Here is a 22380-nt window from a genome sequence, read left to right as displayed (position 1 = left end):
AATTGATTTTTTTATTCACGAAAGTTGTTGTTTTTCATTGGTAACATTGAAAAAACAAACCACACCGCATGATTCAAACAACGAGCTCAGCCTTTTTTTGGTGTTTCACGAGGTGGAGGCGGTGGGCGTGAAATAGCGGACTACATAGACCATTGCACATGGTCTAAGTTTTTATTTAAACGGCAAACAACACTTTATATATATATATATATATATATATATATATATATATATATATAAAGAGCCAACAAGAGACTGGAAAAACAACAACCGAAAAGGAGAAAAACAAACCGAAAAAACATTACAAAAGATCGGCTACATTGAAAAATTTCCAATTCTCCCACGAGGGAGCCTTCAGTCTTGCTCTGTTGGAAATCCAAAAGAAAGCGTCCTCTTTGATAAGGTCCACCGTTTTGCTAATAGGGATAAAAGTGTCTTCGAAAGTTTTAGAGTTTCTAGCACCCCAAATCCTCCATACCGTCGCCAAACTAACCACATGGACTATACGTTTCCACACTTTGCTCCCCGGGCACTCCTTAATCGCATCGAAGAGATCCATAAGATTATTGCACTCGGTTGGAAAGCTAATCCGCATCCAAGCTAGCATATTCCACCAAATGCTTTTGGCCCACAAACAGTTAAGAAAAATATGGTCCGGGGTCTCTACCTCTAACCCACACCGAGCACACAAAGTATCCGGTAACGGCACACCCCGGTGCACCAGACCTTCCTTCGATGCTATAAACCCCCGAGTTGCTCTCCAAGCTAGAAAATTACACTTCGACGGTGCCCAATAGTTCCAAAAGAAACCCCCCCCCCCCGAAACGGCATTCAAGATATCTCCTCGGACTTGTTTAGTAGAGAACGGAACCCCGACCTCGGATCTCCATCTCCACACATCAACAGAACCATTAAAAGCAACCTGCCCCAAAAGTCTCATAAGATCGCCGACTTGCATCCACTCGGAGACCGAAGTCGGGTCCCTAATCCAGTCCCATCTCCATTGCAAAGTATCTCCAACCTGAACCGCATTCGCCTTAACGGAAATATCTTTAAACTTTGCTAAACTGAAGATATCCGAAAAGGCATCTTTGAGAGGCCGATCCAATAGCCAAGAGTCTTTCCAGAATTTTATATTTGCCCCATCACCGAGCTTTGCAACCAACTTCTCGTCCATCTTAATGCCAAACTTCAAAAGATCCGCATCCGTCTTGCCTATATCTTTCCATACTCCCGGCACACTTTTGTTACAAGGGATAAGCTTTTCAACTCTTCTAGTCTTGTGAATAGCCGTGACAACCCTCGCCCAAAGGTGATTGGGATCCTTCTTAAACCGCCAACACCATTTGGTTAACATGGCCAGATTAAAATCCATAATCCCCCCCCCCCCCATTCCCAACCCACCTTTACGCTTGGATTGAACTAGGAAGGCCCATCTAACCCATCTAATTTTATGGCCCGAACCGGTCTTTCCCCAAATGAAATTTCTGCGAATCTTTTCAAGTTTGTTTAAAACACACTTCGGAGCTGAGAAAAGCAAGAGAAAATAAGAGGGAAGACTCCCCAACACGGCCTTGGCTAACGCCATCCTTCCCGTAAACGACAGATGTCTAGCTTTCCACATGGTCTAAGTGTTTGGGAACATCAAGATGAGTAATAGACATTAATAAGGTTGTTCACTTAGTTTTGTAAGCCTTAAGTTTGATTGGTTGTAATGTTTAAGGTTTTTAATGAAGTTTGAGATTATTACTTAATATGTGGAGGCTGGTAATTAATTCTATCCATGACCACAAGCGGCGCTGGTCGTTGCTTCCTGTGAACGGTCGATTAGCGGTGTGTGGAAAAATATTGTTAAGGCTGTGGATAAGGTCTCAATAAGGTTTTTAAGGGGGAAATTAGAAATGGTCAGTCTAACAAAATGTGGATTGATCCTTGGCTCATTGCTGTTCCGCTAAAGGATCGGTTTCCTATGCTCTTCAACTTAGAGAAAGATAAGCGGTGTCTGGTCTCAGACAGATTCAACCAGGGTGGGAATAATTTTATGGATCAATAGGAGTGGACACGGACTCCTAACGCTGTGGTAGAGCTGCAAGAATGGAACGACCTGATCGAGCTTCTTGACGACGTTATCATAAAAGATACCCCCGATAAATGGGTTTGGATGGGAGGTAATAATAAAGAATTTTCAGTTAAAGCACTTAAGGAATTCTTGATCAGCAGCGTCGATTTCAGCGACAGATTTGTTATGCAATGGCCGAAATGGGTCCCTAGAAAATGTTGCATGTTCATGTGGAGGGTGGTTATGGATCAGATCCCGACTCTCTCGGCCCTTCAAACCAGGAACACGTTTAGCGAGGATGTTTCTTGCTCTATGTGTGGGGACGATATCGAGTCTGCGTATCACCTCTTATGTGTTTCTCAGGTTGCTTCGGAAGTTTGGTTTCATATTTCGCGGTGGTGTAAGGTGAACCCGTTTATTTTCATCTCGGTTAAAGACCTCGTTGAGGCACATGAGTTCTATAATGTTGGCAGCGTAGCTAAAGAGGCTCTTCATGGTATTATGCATGTGGCGACGTGGTGTATTTGTGTTGGAATCGTTCTTCATGGTATTATTTGTAGCATCGAAGTGAAACCTAAAGAGATTTTCCAAGATATTAAGTCCCTCAGTTTTTTGTGGTTTAGGAATCGTTCTAAATACAGGAATTTGTGTTGGAAAAGTTGGTGTAAATTTGAGTTTTGATAGATGTTGTAGTTGTGTGTTGTGTCACCCTTATTTGGAGGGTTTGGCGTTGTGAATAAAGTTTACCTTTAAAAAAAAACTTACATTTAGTCATTAGTCATTTGATTACGTAAACGTGACACGTCATCTCTTTTTTGGTGGGTTTTACACCATGAAACCTTGATTGCCCATAAAGAATTTTACAAAAGAATGAAAACAAACCAATTTGCTTAGACTGCAGGGTGTGGGGGGTTTGGGTTGGGGGGTTAGGTTGACATGTGACGAAGGTGGGCTCCACATGGTGTGGCTTGGTTGGGCGTGGCTTTTTTTGGGTGTGGGGTGGCGTGGCTTTTTTGTGGGGTGGCATGACTTTTTTTTAGCTGGGCATGGTTAGCCCTATTAAAAGTTTCATTTAATTAACTAGCCAATCACAGCCAGCCACCTCAACCCAGCCAACGCCCCACGCCAGACACAATTCCAATGCTAGAGGGGCAACGCCCTAAGCTAAACCCATAGGGGATGGCGTGCAAGGCTTGGGTGGGTTTCCTACGCCCAAACCCAAACCCAAGCCCCACACCAACTGACTTAGCTCACCACCATATGTGGGTGATATGCTATTTTGTTTTGGGATTCCAAACCTCAACACCATGATACCTTGATTGCCCTTAAAGAATTTTACAAAAGAATGAAAACAAACCAATTTACTTAGCTCCCCAACATATGTAGGCGATGTGCTATTTTGTTTCAGGTTTCCAAACCTGGAAAACCTAAATGTAACCTTCAAATTTCACATGAGCACACTATATATATTACTAGGTTATATACCTACGTATCACACGAGTTTATACAACATAAACGATATAATTATATAATCTTTAAAAACTTTATATAACTAACGACCTATGTTAATTAGTAACGAAACTTTATATAAACGAATTTTTATTACCGTATGATAGTTCACACAACTAACTTGTATTTATCACAAAAATTGGCCCATCGTAATTAGTAACACTGAAAATACCATAATAGCCGTGTATTACAAATGTTGAATACTCAAAAACATGTAATACACAAATTTCTATTTTATTAATAAGAATGAAATTACGTATTACGTTACGTATAGTTTTTATCATTGTGTATCTCTATTATAATAATAATTTTTATCATTGTGTATCTTTTAAGTATAACTTTTATTTAAAATAAATCTGTAAGACCTGAATTATGTTTACAAAATTCATTATTTAAATTGTTCTTTTTCTCTTTATTGGTAAAAAGCCAATTTTACAGGTACGATATAAATTAGATTTGTTATTCTTACTAATAATTGTTATGCGGACTTAATGAATATATAGTTATTGTAAAGTTATGATATAAGTTAAAGGTTTATATATGAGAAATAAAATCTTTTCATTATTAAAGGTTAATTGACTATGTCACAAATAGGTATAAAATGAAATTAAATATATTTCTTAGTTGTATTAAATTGAAAACACGTTTATTAATCATAAATCAGTGTAGCTACAAACCTTAATATTATCTCATCTAAAAAAACTTCAAAACCTTAAGTTCTCTCCGTCTATAATTTTAAAACTGAGTTTAAAAAAAATTTAAGTCTTTTTACGAGATAGTCCTCTGTTTAGTTGCTGTTTTTTAGCTTTTATTTATATGCTAGAAAAACTCATATATCGGTTTTATATATAATCTCATATATGGATGATAATTTTTTTTTTTTTTTGTAATTTAAACTATTTTATTTTAAGAAAATACTAAAATCATAGTTTTTAAAATTATAAATCATTTATGCATATTCTTAATCACAAATTAAAATTAGATATTAGTTATTATATATTATTAAACAAATAAAGACGAAAATGCCATGTGGCATCAATTAGAAATAGGTTAGAGGAGAGAATGACATTTGACATTAGATGTAATCTTTTATTAGGCCATGTGTAGTGGTCACCCCCATCATGTGGGGTTATTCGACACTTTGACAATTGCGTAAGAGATGAGGGTTATATCACATATTTGTGTAGTGTGGTTATACCCCTTCAATTTATATATATATATATATATATATATGGTGGGAATTGGCTACAAAGTCTATTTTTCCTACAAAGTGTACAAAGTCAAAAAACACCATAATGTCAACCATAAAACACACTCAAAACCCACAAATAACATAGTGGAGATTACTAAAACACCATATTTGTGGGTTTTGTGTTGTATTTTGAATGATAATGCTTTGATTATCGAATGACTAATATTATTGTGTTTTATGTTGATTATCATGTTGTGATTTATATTCATAGTTGTACGATGGTGTGTTTGAAGATTTTAAGGAATGTTAGGGTTTGGATATTTTGTTTTAGTGATCTTCACTATGTTATTTTTGGGTTTTGAGTGTGTTTTATGGCTGAAATTGTGGTATTTTAAGACTTTGTACACTTTGTAGTAAAAATGGACTTTGTAGCAGAACCTAACCCTATATATATATAGGTAGAGGATCCTGTAAAAAGTGCTCAAAGTGTGAGAAGTGTATTATAACACTATATATAATACTATATAACACTATACAAACACCGTATAACAATATGTAACACCATATAATACCATATAACACTATGTAACACTATATATTATTATATAACAAATATAACACTATAATTTGTCTGATAGCATGTCTATGATAGATGTATAGTGTTATATTTGTTATATAATGTTATATAGTGTTATATGGTATTATATGTTGTTACATATTGTTATACGGTGTTTCTATGGTGTTATATAGTATTATATATAGTGTTATAATACACTTCTCACACTTTAGGCCCTTTTTACACTATCCTTACCCTATATATATATAGGGTGGGGTTCTAGAGTGAACACTAGTTTATTTGTAAACCAAGTGAACAAATCCTGGCCATTCATTTAGAAGATTTAGAGTTTTTTTATCAATGGCAAGATTGTAATTATAATGTTGTAACTTCTCTTTAAAATAAATGACATGAGGGTATTTTTATCATTTGTAAATTGCATTTTTTAAACAACATAATTAAAAATCCCTAAAATCTTGCTAGTTTCCGTTTATACAAGATACACAACTGTTAGTTTATACGCATGTGTACTATATCGCTAGTATTAGTTTATACAAGATATACAGATGTTAGTTTATACACATGTGTACAGGCTTTTATACATTTGTGTATTATATTCAGAAAAGGATTACATTTGTGTATATTAACAACATATAATATACATATAAATTTATCTAATTAATTAAAACCAAACAAATGTACACATGTGTATTAACGATTAATACAAAAGCTACGTGTCTACCAAAACATACATGCACTATATATATGTGTAAAACCAAGTGGAACACATAAAACAACAATATTTATGAAACAAATCAATTTATACACTTGTGTACGATTACGAAACTGTTTTGGAACAAAGGAAATATAAAAAAAATTGTTGATCATGTTATGTTGCTATGAATTGATTTTTAACTGATTTTCGAAAATATTGTTTCAACAAGGAAGACTAGAATCTTGGAATAAATTAAAAGATAATTTAAATTAGCTTAATTATATAAACATGTAATTGATTATGGGTCAATAAAGAATAATGAATTAATAAATAATTACATTTTAAATTACAATCTTATCATTTTCATCTAAAAAATAAATGAATGGTTAAGATTAGTTCACTAGGTTCACAAAAAGGGTGTTGTTCACTAATGAACCTAACCCTATATATATATATATATATATATATATATATATATATATATATATATATATATATATATATATAGAGTGGGGATCCTACGGAAAGTGTGTTTTTCTTAAAAAGTGTAAAAAGTCATAAAACACAATAATTTCAGGCATAAAACACACCTAAAACTCACAAATAATAGAATGAATATTACTAAAACACCATATTCAAACTCTAATAGTCCATAAAAATTTCAAACACACCATCGTAGAACTATGAATATAAAACACACAATGCTGAACAACATAAAACACAATAATAATTGTCATTCCACAATCAGAGCCTTAACATCTAAAACACAACACAAAACCCACATACATGATGTTTTAGTAATCTTCATCATATTATTTGTGGGTTTTTGGTGTGTTTTATGGTTGACATTATGGTGCTTTATGACTTTTTACACTTTTTAGGAAATTTGGACTTTCTGGCCAACTCCTATCCTATATATATATATATATATATATATATGTATGTATGTATATGTATGTGAGAGCAAGAATAATGTCTACGGTGTTAAAATTTTCACCCATAGCATACATCCCCGCCACATAGCGCCGGCCGGGACGGTGTTTCCCTTAGATGCATAAAACTCAAGATACATCTAACGTTACATTCATGCATCAAAAGACATTAAAAAATATTAGAATAAGATAAACAAAACAATTTCATACATTAATATCTTCCAATAATTTGAAGTCAGACTTAGGGGTTGTTTGGTAGCCTCTGAATGGTCATTAAGAAGCTACTTCTTAATGGAACCATTAAGAATTTTACCAATGAGAAGGTAGAAGAATATGACATGTGATGATTTACCATTCAGAGGTTACCTCTTAATCATTCAGACTTGAGGTTACCTCTTATTCATTCAGAGGTTTTAAACCATTAAGAGGTAGTATCTGAATGATCATTAAAGGGCTACCAAACAACCCCTTAAATTGATACACGTTTGATTATTGTTCACCTTGCTATAATGGTGAAAACTTCAATCTCCGATTTAACCCATTTTGTAAGACTTTAATCATTTGACACATTTTACCCCTCAAATTTCATAAACAACAACCCCAATAATCTTACCATCTCCTACAAAAGATATCCACACTTTAAAGTGACAACTTAGATTATCAATATATAAAACAATAATAATTGCAGTAACTCTGCTTACTTGTGGTTACCCAGGGGGTTTCAATAGAGCATTCCATGACGGTATAACTAAGAACTCTCAAATTCTTTATACCTTAAGGAACTTAAAATCTTTACATCATGTAACGGCCAATGTTTATGCATGACATCTTAGGTATTATTTACGATATCAAGAAAATGAAATTACAAGGATTGGGGCAGCTATAGATTAAAATTATATCAAAAAAATCAAAAAAGAAAATCCGAGTTTATAAAAAAATAAAAAATAAAAAATAAATCGTTTCGAGCATAGATTAAAACTAAATCTATATTCGATTTTCCAAATTTCCAACCTAGAAAACTAAAAACATTTATAAATCAACATCCAAATCCGATTATTTACAATTTTTTAACTATGTTCCAAAGTAAATATAACGCTTATATACTATATATATATATATATATATAAATAAATAAAAAATAGTTTTCGGATAATCGGGTTATCCGAATTTTTTGAAATTCATATTCGAATCCGAAAATTCAGATTATCTAGTTTTTTGATATCCGAAATTTCGAATACAGATTTTAGGATGTCTCGAATTCGGCTTCTAATCCGGACTTTTTGAACAACCCTTCCATACACCTTCTAAATAAAATATAGCACCCTCTAAATAAAATATCATGAAGGATCGTAAAAGTAAAAGGAAACTTGACTAATAATGCAAAGTGGCCCACCACTTGACATTATAAACAACAAAACAGAAAAAGAAAACACGTTAAATCGTTATCTTCAAAGGGCAGAGGTCGAATGACTTTATTGAAAAAAACACGTTAAATCATTGTCTTCAAAGGACAGAGGTCGAATTAGGTTACTTGGGGGGTCAATATGCAAAGATAATGTATGGAATCGATATGGTTAATTCATGATAGACCAATGAGAGATTTATGTTACAAAATAAATAGTCAAAGAATGATCACAAACCACCCATTAGAAAGACTGGGCAAGTACCCTCGTTATCAAATGAAACAAAAAACAATTAAAAATTTGACAAGACCAACAATTGTGTTTACTTATTATTTATAGCAAGACTAAATTACTATTTTGGCCCTTATGGTTTAACTAGTTTAACCCTTTCAGTCTAAAGCGAGTTCAACAGGTGGTAAGTAGTAACACCGCACATGTTAAGGGGCAGAATTTTGTGTTTAGCAGGGTAGGGTTTGCTATTCAGAAAGGGGTAGCGACGCAGCTTGTTGCTCGTCTACCTGCCATTAGTTTGTAATCGTATTGAAACAATATAATTGATGTTCATGCAAAAGAAATTTTTTAACATATCAGACTCTGAGATTGCATTTTATAACGGTTTTGGCCCCTAACACTAACAATGTTACCTTTTTTCCAGTTAAGCCTAAGGGTATTATGGTCCTTTTATAGTTTAGGGGCTATTTATGTAGGTTATAAAGTTCTTTGGATATTTTTATTTGTGTAATTACTTAACTTTTCTTATTTCTTTATTTCACGATTATTATTTAACAAAATACGTTTTAAATATATAAAAAATACATACTTCTTTAACAATTTGCTTTTTTATAAATGTCATTTTAAAAAATTGTTTTTAACCTTTTTAAAGTGGTCTATCGTTTTTAAAATCTTTTTTTAACTATTTGTTTTTAAAATCATTCTTTTTTAAGACCTTCGTTTTTTCAATTGAATAGTTCATTTTTACCATTTTTTTTAAAACCATATGTTTTATAACCAATTCATTTTTCAAAGTCGTTTACTTTTAAAACCGTTTATTTTTAAAACGTTCCTTTTAGAACCTCTTTTTGTAAAACATTCCTTTTATTTTTAAAGCGTTATTTGAATCGTTTATCTTTTTTTTAAATCTTCCATTTTTTAGACCGTTTGTTTGTTCGAAATTCATTCAATTTTTAAAACTTTTATTTATTAAAACCATACGCTTTTTAAAACCTTATATTTTAACATAATTTTTAGTACCTTTTTCTTTATTTTTATAAACGCCATTTTTAAGATCTTCGAAAAAACCGTTAGTTTGTCTAAAATTATTCAGTTTTAAATTTCTTTGATTTTTAAGATTGTTTATTTTTTAAAGTTTATTTTTGCTATCGGCAATAAAATAAGTTATAGAATTCAAAGTTTAAAAAACGATTGTTGAAAAAAGAAAGATAAAAATGAACAATTTTAAACAAACGAACAGTTTTTTCGAAGATTTAAAAAAACATTTAATAAAAAACAAATGGTATTAAAAAATTATGTTAAAAGTATAAGGTTTTAAAAAGCAAATGATTTTAGTAAACTAAAGGTTTAAAAAATGAACGAATTTCAAACAAACAATCCAAAAAATGGAGAATTTTAAAAAGGATAAACGATTCAAATAACGCTTTAAAAATTAAAGTAACGCTTTACACAAATGGTTCAAAAAGGAACGCTTTAATAAAAAGCGAAGGGCTTAAGAAAGAATGATTTTAAAAACAAACAGTTTAAAAAGAAACGATTTTAAAAATAATTGACGGTTTAAAAGGTTAAAAAACAAATGTTTTTAAAAACGACCTTAAAAACAAATTGTTAAAGAAATATGTATTTATTTGTATATTTAAAACGTATTTTGTTAAATAATAGCCGTGAAATAAAGAAATAAAAAAATTAAGTAATTACACAAATAAAAATATTAAAAGAACTTTATAACTTATATAAAAAGCCCCTAACTTATAAAAGGACCATAATAGCCTTAGGTTTAACTAGAAAAAAAGTAACATAGTTAGTGTTAAGGGCTAAAACCGTTATAAAATGCAATCTTAGGGTCTGATATGCTAAAAGATTCGTTTTTGGACTGAAAGAGTTAAACTAGTTTAAACACAAGGGCCAAAATAGTAATTTACTCTTATATGTTTACACACACTGAATTTCTCTTTAATGATTATTTATAGCAATTATGTTTACACACATTGAATTTCTCTTTAATGATGAGAAAAAGAATAGTTTCTGTTTTTCTAAGTTTTAAATTTGTTTAGTATACATACATCTTTTTTTTTTTTTGAATTACATCATCAAATCCACATTGTTATGCTCTTTGATGTTAATTGTTATACGAGTCTTCCTATATGAAATTAAAAAGAAAATGTTGTAAGCAACAATGCTCTATAGTAAATGTCGGGGTTACGTACGTCCAAGGTCATGAAGTTGCTCACTTTACATTGATTGTCTAGAACAGTCCTTCAAGAAAGCATTGCAAGGCTATTTGCAATGTTTTAACAGGTAGTTTATACCGTTGTCTCAAACATTCACATGATGCTTGAACTTTGAAGGTTTGATGCATTATTGTTATGTATTGACCCACAAGTATAATAACATGGTGTTTAATGTATCAACAGTGCGTTAAAATTCTTTGTTCTGAGTCATTGATGTAACGTGTTTTGATGAAGCGATATATAGTGGTGCATCGATCTCATTACAGTGGTGCGTCCAATTTTACGAGTATTATTCGATACTGTAATCGGTTTTTTTATGAGCATATCCAAATCGCTTTTGTCACTCCAAAGGTTTAATTTTTAGTTTAACACTTGAAAAATACTAGAATGAGTTACAAACTACAATTAAAAAAACCACAAGAAAGATACCTAGTTATGTTAATTTTTGTATGAAGCACAAACATATGATGTGCAAACATAAACAAATTTTTCCATGGTTGATTATAGCATGACATTCATAAGGCCATGCGGTGTGGCTTAGCGCCACCCTGCCACATCGACATGTATAGCGCCCCGAGCGTCATCGACCACCCGTGGTTGTTAAAAGGGGGGCGCCAACCCTTGTTCTCCACCGTGCTAACGGACCGAATTGAAGGGGTTGAGGTGAATATAGTTTAAAGGGGGCGCTATAGTTTAAAGGGGGGCTTTATACCACACCCTGCAAGTTAAAGGAAGAGTCTTTAAAGCCCCCTGTGTGACGTGGCATTGAGGTGGCGTGATAAAGCCCCTAGAGGCTTTATACAACACCCTCTAGCCTAAGAGATAATAGCATGTTAAAAAAACAAACGTCAAATCATTGTCATCGATCGCCAAATCAAAAGTGAATCAAACATGTAAGCTCGTCATTGTTAGGGTGAAGGGAGTGGTTACCTATTCCAAATAGGTAAACTCCTCTTTCAAACAATCAAACAGTGTCACGTCAATTCACCTAATTAGTTTACCTATTGCTCAAAAACGTTGGCGGTGGTTTACCTATCTTCGATTAGGTAAACTACTTTTTTATTTTTTATTTTTTAAAATTATGTGTTAACATAAAACAAATAAAACATCAAACTTATAAATAAAAAAAAACATTACATTAAAATTTAACTTAAAAAAAAGAAATAAATCATAAAACAACGCAACAACTAAAAAACTAAAAATTACAAGGCCAACCATATTTTTTTGTGATCTCGCGTTTTCTTGCGAGTGTGATTTCCAACACCGAAGGGTGAACATTGTCGTGAGGCCGGTTAAACGTCTCAAAGTCCTTGTCAAACACAATTGCTCGCATCGCCTCGCGTTGCTCTTCCGCCAATGACATGTATTTTTCCTCTCGTAACCTTTTAATATCCATCAATTCTTTCTTCATGGCCTTGTATTCTTCGAATTTACCGGTTATATCTCTTGGATCTTCGTTTGTTGAAGACGGTCCTTTGTCCTTTTTCTCCTTTCTCTTTTGTCATCTTGGCGAGGGATCCTCGTTCATGTCGGGAAGATCGCTCGAGACTTCGGCACTAGGTGTATCCTCTTTATAATTTCCCGAATCCGACGACTTTCTTTTTTAACTCGAGCCGGAGCTATCTTCACCCAACAACGGTACCGGCGACCATTTTTGTAACACCTCAAAATTTTGCGTCCAATAAAGTATTAACACGTGTCTTGAGTTTACACGTGGTATTAAATACAGAATAAAGGACTAAAGTTGACAAACATGGAAAATATGTAAATTCGAGGGTTAAAAATGTCAACGAGGGATAAATACATTATACAGTAACCCTAAATGGTGCTCGTACCTTCAAACGAATAAATCATGGATCGTACGGAACGAAATACGGAAGAAAGTGAGAGATTGCAAACTACAGGGGTTAATTGTGTCAACATGTTTAAATGATACCTCTGAGTGACCGTTTAACATGCCCAAGGCTTTGTAACAGTAAAATGCGCTCACTAGAATATACGATATAAATTTCGCGAAGTTCCGTTTTAAAACGAGAAAGTTATGATCAATTCCGTATGCAAGGGGTTAGAAGCGTCGCCAATGAAAGATAAGGCTTTTCGGATAGTAATTAAACTAACCGGGGACTTAACGGCGCGGGTAAAAGTCACGAGGCCCTTATTCGTAAATAATCGAGGCGCAAATCGCAAAGTTACTGTCACACCCCGATATTTCCACGTATTACCTGTGGGCCCGGTGGGGAGTACGTGACGTAGTTGATATCATCATAGTCAAACCACACAATTTAAATGCACAATGGAAGCAAAAATATATTACAATCCGATATGAAGTAATATCCAAGTATTACAATACGGAAAGTAAAAGATCCACAGGCGGATCGCAAATAAAATAAAACATTGTTCAACAGACTTCAGGCATCTAAGCTTGCGAGACTTCTATATGATGCTAGGAGAAACCAGCCTATTACGCGTAGTACCTGCACTTAGTCTTTTTGGGAAAATACGTCAGTTTTCACTGGTAAATACAATTCAACTGACTCATTTTGAAAAGGTTTTTAAAAATTGATTTGAATGCCCGTGAAGGGGTATGGTCCCAAATCGACCATCACCCGTATCAAACAAACCCCCGCCAGTAATGAACCGCACTCATGCGGTCACATCCTTCGAATCCAATCGGTCAGAGGATGAGAAGCCTTACCTTAGGCGTAGAAGAAGATGAACATAACGATGCGGCTGGCACCGCATCATATGGGCATTTTCGTCACGACAAGGGATGCAGGCAAACAGTCTCCGCGGACGACGATGCGGCTAGCACCGCATCTCGCGTATTTCTTGATCACAAGCAGGAGACGCGGTAACCTCAGACGTTACCGCATGCAGCGATGCGGCTTGCACCGCATCCTATGCACTCAACAAGTGGGACTGACACCACAGTGCAAGTGGCACCAATGGCAGTTACCTGTCAGAGCTACGTAAGCAATGGACTGACGTGGCGTAACCTCCACAACCGACAAGCCTGACACACCTGCAAAGGTGCAGCACGTCGTCAGTCCATCCATCATCCTCCTCCTTCACTCCTCGGCTATAAATACCAACCCCAAACCAGGTTTGAGGTATCTCTTCACAACTCTCTCACTACTACTACTATCTTACTTTGCTTCCCAAGCAAACTACTGATTCTCACGCAGGAGAGTGGTAACAAGGAGCACCCCCCACCCCATCCTCCTTGTTACGAGTCACGGTTTGTTTCCTTGTGCAGGAGATCAACCCACCGGTGATCCAGCCAGCGATCCTCGAGAGGAAGGGATTAACCCTTCTTGACGAGACCAGTGTGTTAACCCTGCCCGGTTAACCATTGTTTCATCATTGGCGCCCACCGCTACTCTTAGCATTTTTTCATCTATCCTTTTCCCTCTCTCAAGATCATGACTGATCACCAAAACAACACTGCGGATAACCAAAATCCCCCAATCCCACCTCCGGTAGGGGTCAATCCCTCGACCTCCCAACCCGGACACATTGGCACGTCCACACAAAGGGGTCCCTCCTTTACGTTTGGACATGACTTATCACAGTTCGCATCTGCGATCCCACCAGGCATGGACGTTCATACCTGGTATGATCAGCAGGCAGCCCTGCTGACAGCAACATACAACCGCGCTTGTGCGGAAGCGCATATACAAGCTGGGCCTACCCCAGCACCGCACACCCCTGCTGACCGTATTTTACAATACGACGGCAGGGTACATTCACGTCCGGCTTCAAGAAGCCGACGTGAAGACCGCGGATCGTCTTATTGTTCGGTCCGCACACTCCACGAGGACGATTCCTCGTATGGGTCCCACACCAGAGGACCAATGCATACCCGCCTTGGCCCTTATGGCGAGGACAGGCGGCGGTCTACCTCCCGACACGGCCCAGGTATTCAGAGCCGGTTGGGCCCACAACCATACACCGAAGGGTACGGTCATACCGACCCTGACGACTATACCTACCGCGGGGATTCGCACGACACCAGCAGCAGACCGGGAGGGCTCAACTATGTTCCTCCCAGTCACCCCCGCAACACATACCTCAGGGCGGCCAAGCGCACTGCTAATGAACCATACAGGCCAAAGGCAGCGGCCGAAAATTCCATGTTCGCCTCGCGGATTGCCCACGCCCGGGTCACAACTACAAAATTCCCATTCGGCATCGGGAAATACAGTGGTTCGACCGACCCGGACGACCACATGAACGTCTTCATGGGCGCAGGGTGCAACGGCCAGTGGGATGAACCCACGTGGTGTAATTTTTCCCCCAGACCCTCACGGGCCTGGCCAGGGCATGGTTCGATTCTTTGCCAGTGGGATCACTGGAATCATTCGAGGACTTGCGTACCAAGTTCCTCGCCCATTTCAGCCAACAACGACGCCACGAACGCGATTCGATGGACGTCATGAATATCTGGCGAAGGGACGACGAATCTATCGAAGCATTCGTCGTCCGTTACAACAAAGAGTGCCTGGAGATAGGTGACGTGGCAGACCAAATGGCACGAAACCACTTCATCAAGGCCGTCAGGGACAAGCAGATGGTCATGACCATCTCAGGCAAGGAAGGCTTGCCTAAAAAATGGGAAGATGTCATGACCGCGGTCAAGACATACGCCCAGACGCAGCGGTCTCTTGAACCGCATCTGGCGAAGGCACAGCCCCAAGCCGAAACCTCCCACCAAGGGTCCAAGCGTAATAATAAACGCAACAGGGACGCGGGAAATCGTGACAACATTTCCAAACCATATTTCCCGCGAACCAACACGTTCGACCCAAGGAACCACAACCCCGCCCGAGACAATCGGGCGTCAAAAAAAGATTCTCGGGATCGCAACTGGACCGAGATCACCATGTCGCCAAGTGAGGTCCTTCTTGCGGACCCACAGTTCTTGCGACCGGCCCAACCAATGAAGTCCAAGAAAAATCAGGACCTCACACTCTACTGTGAGTACCACAAGGACTCGGGCCACACCACCAACAACTGCATCAGTCTCCGACTGGAGATTGAGCGGGCCTTAAAGGAGGGGAAACTGCAACACCTTTTGCCAGGTGGGCAAAAACCCACCAAGCGCATCACCCCTCATGGCGAAGGTACCTCCTCCGGGAAGAGAACCATGTACGTGGCTTCCACCCACATGATCCACGGAGGCAAAGGTAGGCCGCGCAAAGCGGCGAGAAGGCCGGACAATGACTGGAAAGACGAGCAAGTCGTCTGTCCAAAAGTCCGAGGCGGGCCGCGCGATAGGCGCGCCGTCGTTATTTCAGGCCAACTGGCACACTACTGCACCGAGCGTCTATTCATCGACCCGGGCAGTACTTCTGATATAATCTATGAACAATGCTTCAACCAGTTCGACCAGGAGGACAAAGATCGGTTGCAAGCAGTAGATTACCCGTTGGCCGGGTTCGCAGGGGAAACTGTCTTTCCCCTGGGCCAGATTACTTTTCCCGTGCGTCTTTCCAACGGAAGACACACAAGGACAGAAGAGGTAAACTTCATGGTTTTACCTCACACCTCCAGATATGACGTACTCCTCGGGAGAGAATCCCAATGAGATTTCAATATGATCACATCCATCCCCCACTCTGCGGTCGGTTTCCCAACTGAATCAGGGGTCGCGATAATCTATGCCCGCAGGGACGTCATGATGTCGGACGAAGTACGTCTGACCAAGGTCGCAAGGCCCACGCCCAACGACCAACCAGAAAAATGGGTTCTCAACGCGAGATACCCAGAACAAAAGGTCACATTGGGTCACGCCTTGACCCCGACCACCAAAGCGCACCTGAAGCAGCTTCTCTTCAGGAACCAAGACATCTTCGCGTGGACACCCGCGGACATGACCGGGGTCCCACGTGATATCGCGCAACATCACTTGAATACCTTGCCAGGTATTAAGCCAGTGATCCAAGGCCAACGCCACCTTGGGTCTGCTAAAAATCAGGCGATGCAAAGAGCAGATCGAAGAACTGCTCTCCGCAGGCATCCTGCGGGAAGTTAAATACCAGACTTGGTTATCCAACCCAGTCATGGTAGAAAAACCGTCCGGGGGCTGGCGCATGTGCGTCGATTACAAAGACCTTAACAAAGCCTGCCCCAAGGATTGTTACGCGCTTCCAGAAATCGACGAAAAAGTCGATAATCTCGCACCATTCAGGTGGAAGTGTTTCCTCGGTTGCTACAAAGGGTACCATCAAGTACAAATGGCAATCGAGGATGAAGACAAAACGGCATTCCGGACTCCCACCGGAAATTACTGTTATACAAAGATGCCGTTTGGGTTGCGCAACGCGGGCTCAACCTATCAAAAGTTGATGAACGACACTTTCCGCGGGCAAATAAGCAAAAGTGTCGAAATCTACATGGACGACCTGGTCGTCATGAGCATGGAAGAGGATACCATGCTCACAGATATTGAAAGAACATTCCAAACTCTGCGAAGCGTTAACATAAAGCTCAATCCAGGGAAATGCTCATTTGGAATGGAAGAAGGCAAATTCCTTGGGTTCATCGTGACTAAAGATGGATTCAAGGTAAACCCGGAGAAAGTTCAGGCGATCGAGCGCATGCCATCGCCTTCATCGATGAAAGATATGCAACGGCTAGCCGGCAGGCTAGCGGCACTCAACAGATTCTTATCCAACCATGCAGCTAAGTCTTATCCTTTCATCAAGACCCTGCGGAGCTGTTCAAAGAAAGAACAATTCCAGTGGACCGCAGAGGCTGAAAAGGCCTTCCGGGAAATGAAGGAGTGTTTGATACAACTCCCAACTCTAACCGCACCACGCAAGGATGAGCCATTCATATTATACCTATCCGCCGCGTACAACGCGGTGGGTGCGGTATTGATAGTGGAGCGAGAGGGGGTTCAAACACCCATCTATTACATCAGCAAGATGCTCAACGACCCAGAGACGAGATACTCAATAATGGAGAAGTTGGTGCTAGCATTAGTGCACGCTTCAAGACGGTTGCGACGCTACTTCGTAAACCACGTCATCACAGTGCTAACCAATTACAGGATCGGCCCGATCCTATCCAAACCTGACATCTCTGGGAGATTAGCAAAATGGGCAATCGAGCTGGGCGCGCACACGATACACTACAAACCGCGCCCCGCGATTAAAGGCCAGATCTTAGCTGATTTCGCCGCCGAGGTACCGGTGAATCGCATCCAAGAATGCGAAGAAGCACAAACTCCTGCACCAACGCCATCCTCCTCAGAAACATGGGCACTATTTACCGACGGTGCCTCCAACGAGGAAGGTGCGGGCGCAGGTCTGCGACTCGTCAGCCCTGACGGCCAAGAGCTTACATATGCAATCCGCCTCGATTTCAAAAGCACAAACAACGAGGCAGAGTATGAGGCCCTGTTAGCGGGACTACGTTTAGCAGTCAAACTCGGCGTGCAACACCTGGAAGCGCACGTCGATTCTTTGTTGGTGGCGGGACAAATACGCGGTGACTATGCCGTAAAAGGGGACATCATGATCCTCTACCTTGAACAAGCCCTGCAACTAACATCCAAATTCGCTTCGTTTAATATCCGACATATTAATCGAAGTGAAAACAAGTCCGCAGATGCACTATCAAAACTTGCATCTACCAGCTTCCAACACTTGGCAAAGGAGATACGCATCGAAGTTCTGCAAAATCCTTCGGTACCCCTACGCCAAGTCAACGTCATTCAATACGGTACAACATCATGGATGACACCTATTATCGCATATCTGCAATCAGGTGTGACTCCCGAAAGCAAGTCCGAGGCACGCAAGTTACAACATAAAGCGTGCTACTATCAAATGGGAGACGGTATCTTATACCGAAAATCATACCTGGGGCCACTCCTGCGATGCGTCAACCCCCAGGATGCCACATACCTCATCCGAGAGATACACGAGGGCATATGTGGCATACATGCCGGACCGCGCATGGTAGTGGCCAAAATCATGAATGCTGGGTATTACTGGCCCAAAAACTTTGCGGCCAAAGAACAACTTAGTCAAAGAGTTGCGCAAATGCATTGACTGTCAACGTCATGCTCCAAAAACTTTGCGGCCAAAGAACAACTTAGTCCCCGTCACAACCGCATGGCCCTTTCAGAAATGGGCAATTGACGTTGTGGGACCTTTCCCTGACGCTCCGGGTGCAGTCAAATTCATCATAGTAGCGGTTGATTACTTCACAAAATGGGTAGAAGCAAAACCGCTCGCCTCAACCACTGCTATGATAACAAGAAAGTTCATTTGGGAGCACATCATCTGTCGTTTCGGTTTACCAATGTGCATTGTCACCGATAACGGCACCAACTTCGCGGCCGACGAATTCCAAAAGTGGCTAGAAGAACTACGTATTGAGCACATATTCTCATCAGTCGCACACCCGCAAGGGAACGGCCAAGTTGAGAGTATCAATAAAAGTCTAGTCGAAGGGATCAAGGCACGGTTGGGAACGGCCAGGCGTGGCTGGGTCGATGAACTCCCAAGTATCTTATGGGCTCACCGTACAAGCCCAAAAACAAGCAATGGGGAAACACCCTTCAGCCTAGTCTACGGTTCAGAAGCGGTGATCCCCGCAGAAGTAGGTCTCCCCTCTCCTAGAATGTTGGCTATTGAAAAACTAGACAACAGCACGGAACGCAGGATCGATTTGGACCTCTTGGAAGAAAGGCGCGAAAACGCTGCCATCAACGAGGCCAAATACAAATCCAAACTTGAAAAGTACTACAACACGCGTGTCCGCGTTTGTACTTTCAATCCAGGAGACTACGTCCTACGCGACAATGAGGCATCTAATGCCGAGCGCCCAGGCAAACTTGCCCCCAAGTGGGAAGGACCCTACCTCATCAAAGAGGTCTTAGGGAAAGGCGCATACAAATTACAAACGCTAGAAGGCGAACCTATCGCACGAACATGGAATGCACAACAGCTTCGACGCTGTTATATGTAAGCCATGTTCTTACATTTTCTATGTAACCCATCGGGCCGCAGGCCATTTGCAAATAAATAAATAAGCAATTTTATACATTATTGTTTGTTACTACTATTACAAATGCGCGTTCCACTTTGCGGTATCCCAAAAACAGATTGGCAAAATCTTCATTCGCGATACCCATACAAAGTGGTAACAACACACAAATATTGTAATAGGCCAGCAAAAGGCAAAAAGACTTGCATATTTATCCGGCCGGATAAACAAGTTTTGTTAACACTTAACACAATTCCTAAACCCTAACGGGGTAAACAATGGAATTGACGCGTACTCATACGACAAAGGTATGGAGTATACTTGACCCCATTCACAAATGGGTAGAGGTCCGAATATATAAGTTTTTACAAAGCTTCCACAATTCTAAAACCCTAACGGGGTAAATAACAGAATTGACGCGTACTCATACGACAAAGGTATGGAACATACTTGACCCCATTCACAAATGGGTAAAGTTCCGCATACATACGTTCAAACATGCAAGAATTAAAAAACACTTGTACAAATTGAACAAAAAACTTTATATTCAAAAAATTCAAGCACCCACGCAGTGCTTAATGGATTTACATGAAGTTCCTAATATATACAAGGGGAAAACAAAAAGGGGGCACACTTGCCAACCTAAACCCTATTTCGTACCGCTGGTACCCGCGTCATCTCCAGCACCACCAGCGGTATCCTCCTCTTCTGCATCAGCATACAGCCTCCGCAACCGGTCAACGTAATCAACAGCCTCTAAACAGTCGTCCAACTCCTCCACACAAGCGAGGGACATATCATAAAAAGCGGCTACAGTTGCGTTCAGACGACCTTCGGTGTCCACGTCACGGAACCCAGATCGCTCTGCAGTAAAACCGCCTTGAGACATGACGTTCATATGACTGACACAGCGGCTGTAACCAGCTTTAAAACCGGCATCGCGGGCACGTTCCTTGACCAAGTCTAAACCAACTGCGGTCTCAGGTGCATCCATGATAGCCTGAACAATCTGCAGTAAAAGGATGATAAGTCTCGGATACTAATCCAAGCAAATATAAAGGCAAGGGATACTTACACGCGCGATACCGTGACTCCGCATCCACTCGCGGTCAGCCTCAAGCTGGTTAAACGAAGAGGTCAGAGCATCTCTGGCCTCAACAGCAGTGTTAGCTCGTTCTTCCGCTGAAGTCACGCGCGCGGTGAGGTCTGTAACCGCGACCTCTCGGGTCTGAACCTCAGCCTGTCAAAGAGCAGAAAACAGTTTACTCAGTAAACATTCTCAAAAAGCAGGGAAATATAAACAAAAGTAACAAGTCATACCTGAAGGCTGGCAACAACTTTATCCAAACGAATGCGCTCAGCATTCGCCTCTTCAAGAGCCTTGGAAGAACGGCTCTCCCTCTATTCGGCCTCCTCCAAGGCCTTCGCAGCACTCGCCCCGGCTTCCTTGGCCTCTTCAAAAGCCTTTATGGCCCCGGCCTCCGCCTGCTGCGCTTTAACCGCAATTGCCTCAGCTGCAGCTTTCTCTCTACCCAAGGCAACGTTCGCTGCCTTGGCGTTCGTCAACTCCTGCCGAGCACGGAACAAATTGTCATTTTGCTTAGCCCAAGATTCATTCCACTTCCTACGCTCATTGGACAACTTTTCGTTCCAGCTCTTGCGTTCATCAGAAAGGAGTTTGGCAAGAGTACGAACCTGTTTCAGCTGAGCAGTGGCAGCCCACTCCGAGGTCTGCTCTGCTTCTCAAAAGCAGCCCTATCTTTCTCAAGCTGCACCCGCACGAGCAGCCTTGATCAACTCTTCCGCTTCGGCCCGCATGCGAGCAGCTTCCTCCTCTCTGCGGCCTAACACCTTGTAGTCTTCCAAAATGGAGTTAGCCACTATGGAACTTCCTACTAGCAAGGTGGAAAGTTGATTGATGCGCAACTCACAGGGGGCGGCACGGGCACGTTCTACTTCAAAGGGGGTGCCCAAACCACCCAGAATCTCCTTGCACGCAGAGGGGTCGTTGGAAATATCATCCCCCTGCATCACAGTCCAGGGGGGTCGGTGATAAACAGTACTTCGACCCTGGGTATAGGTGCGATAATAATACTCCAATTCAGACTCCCCAGGCTGAATTGGAGGCCCATCATAACCCGCACCACCGGCAGACGAACCGGTACCCTTCTCACCAGCAGAAGACTTCTGCGGCTCAGCATCATGCTGCCGCACCTCAGCATCAGTTTTTTGCGGCTCAGCATCAGACTTTTGCTTCCCAGAATCAGAAAACCGCAGACCCAAATTATCACTCTCATTGGGAGAGATCAGATTGTTGGACGAATCAACGGTATCGAATATCTGGGTCGCGACCTTCTCTGCGGTACCCTCCGTTTGCACGGTTGAATCAGGCACCACCTTGACAAAGGGTGCCGAAGGTTCCTCTGACGCACCCGCACCTTCACCCGTGGCATGCGGAGGTGACAACGGAGCATCAAAGATAGAAAAATCTTTTTCTTGAAGCTCTGCAAAACAAAGTCAAATAGCTATTAAAACACAAGTTGTACATAACA

General features: G+C 40.3%; 2 protein-coding genes across 2 annotated transcripts; one reads left to right on the top strand and one right to left on the bottom strand.

Annotated features, from left to right (window-relative positions):
* Positions 1-301: 301 nt before the first annotated feature.
* Positions 302-1624, bottom strand: LOC110876743. The gene has a single exon (XM_022124902.2). The coding sequence runs from the start codon at positions 1622-1624 to the stop codon at positions 302-304; it is 1323 nt and encodes a 440-aa protein (XP_021980594.2).
* A 294-nt stretch (positions 1625-1918) lies between these two features.
* LOC110876744 lies at positions 1919-2740 on the top strand. The gene is made up of 2 exons (XM_022124903.1): positions 1919-2005; positions 2054-2740. The coding sequence occupies exons 1-2, from the start codon at positions 1919-1921 to the stop codon at positions 2738-2740; spliced, it is 774 nt and encodes a 257-aa protein (XP_021980595.1).
* The last annotated feature ends 19640 nt before the right edge of the window (positions 2741-22380 follow it).

This window comes from Helianthus annuus, chromosome 9 (assembly GCF_002127325.2).
Source record: "Helianthus annuus cultivar XRQ/B chromosome 9, HanXRQr2.0-SUNRISE, whole genome shotgun sequence".
NCBI classification, from domain to species: domain Eukaryota; kingdom Viridiplantae; phylum Streptophyta; class Magnoliopsida; order Asterales; family Asteraceae; genus Helianthus; species Helianthus annuus.
The sequence above is the reverse complement of the archived record's forward strand: the minus strand, read 5'-3'. Positions and strand labels throughout refer to the sequence as shown.

What these genes read in the sequence shown, in the direction of transcription:
- LOC110876743 (XM_022124902.2), bottom strand. Translation starts at nt 1,624, where the DNA reads ATGTGGAAAGCTAGACATCTGTCGTTTACGGGAAGGATGGCGTTAGCC.
- LOC110876744 (XM_022124903.1), top strand. Translation starts at nt 1,919, where the DNA reads ATGTGGATTGATCCTTGGCTCATTGCTGTTCCGCTAAAGGATCGGTTT. An exon ending in AGAAAGATAAGCGGTGTCTG is followed by an intron (nt 2,006 to 2,053) that starts GTCTCAGACAGA and finishes ATGGATCAATAG; the next exon opens with GAGTGGACACGGACTCCTAA.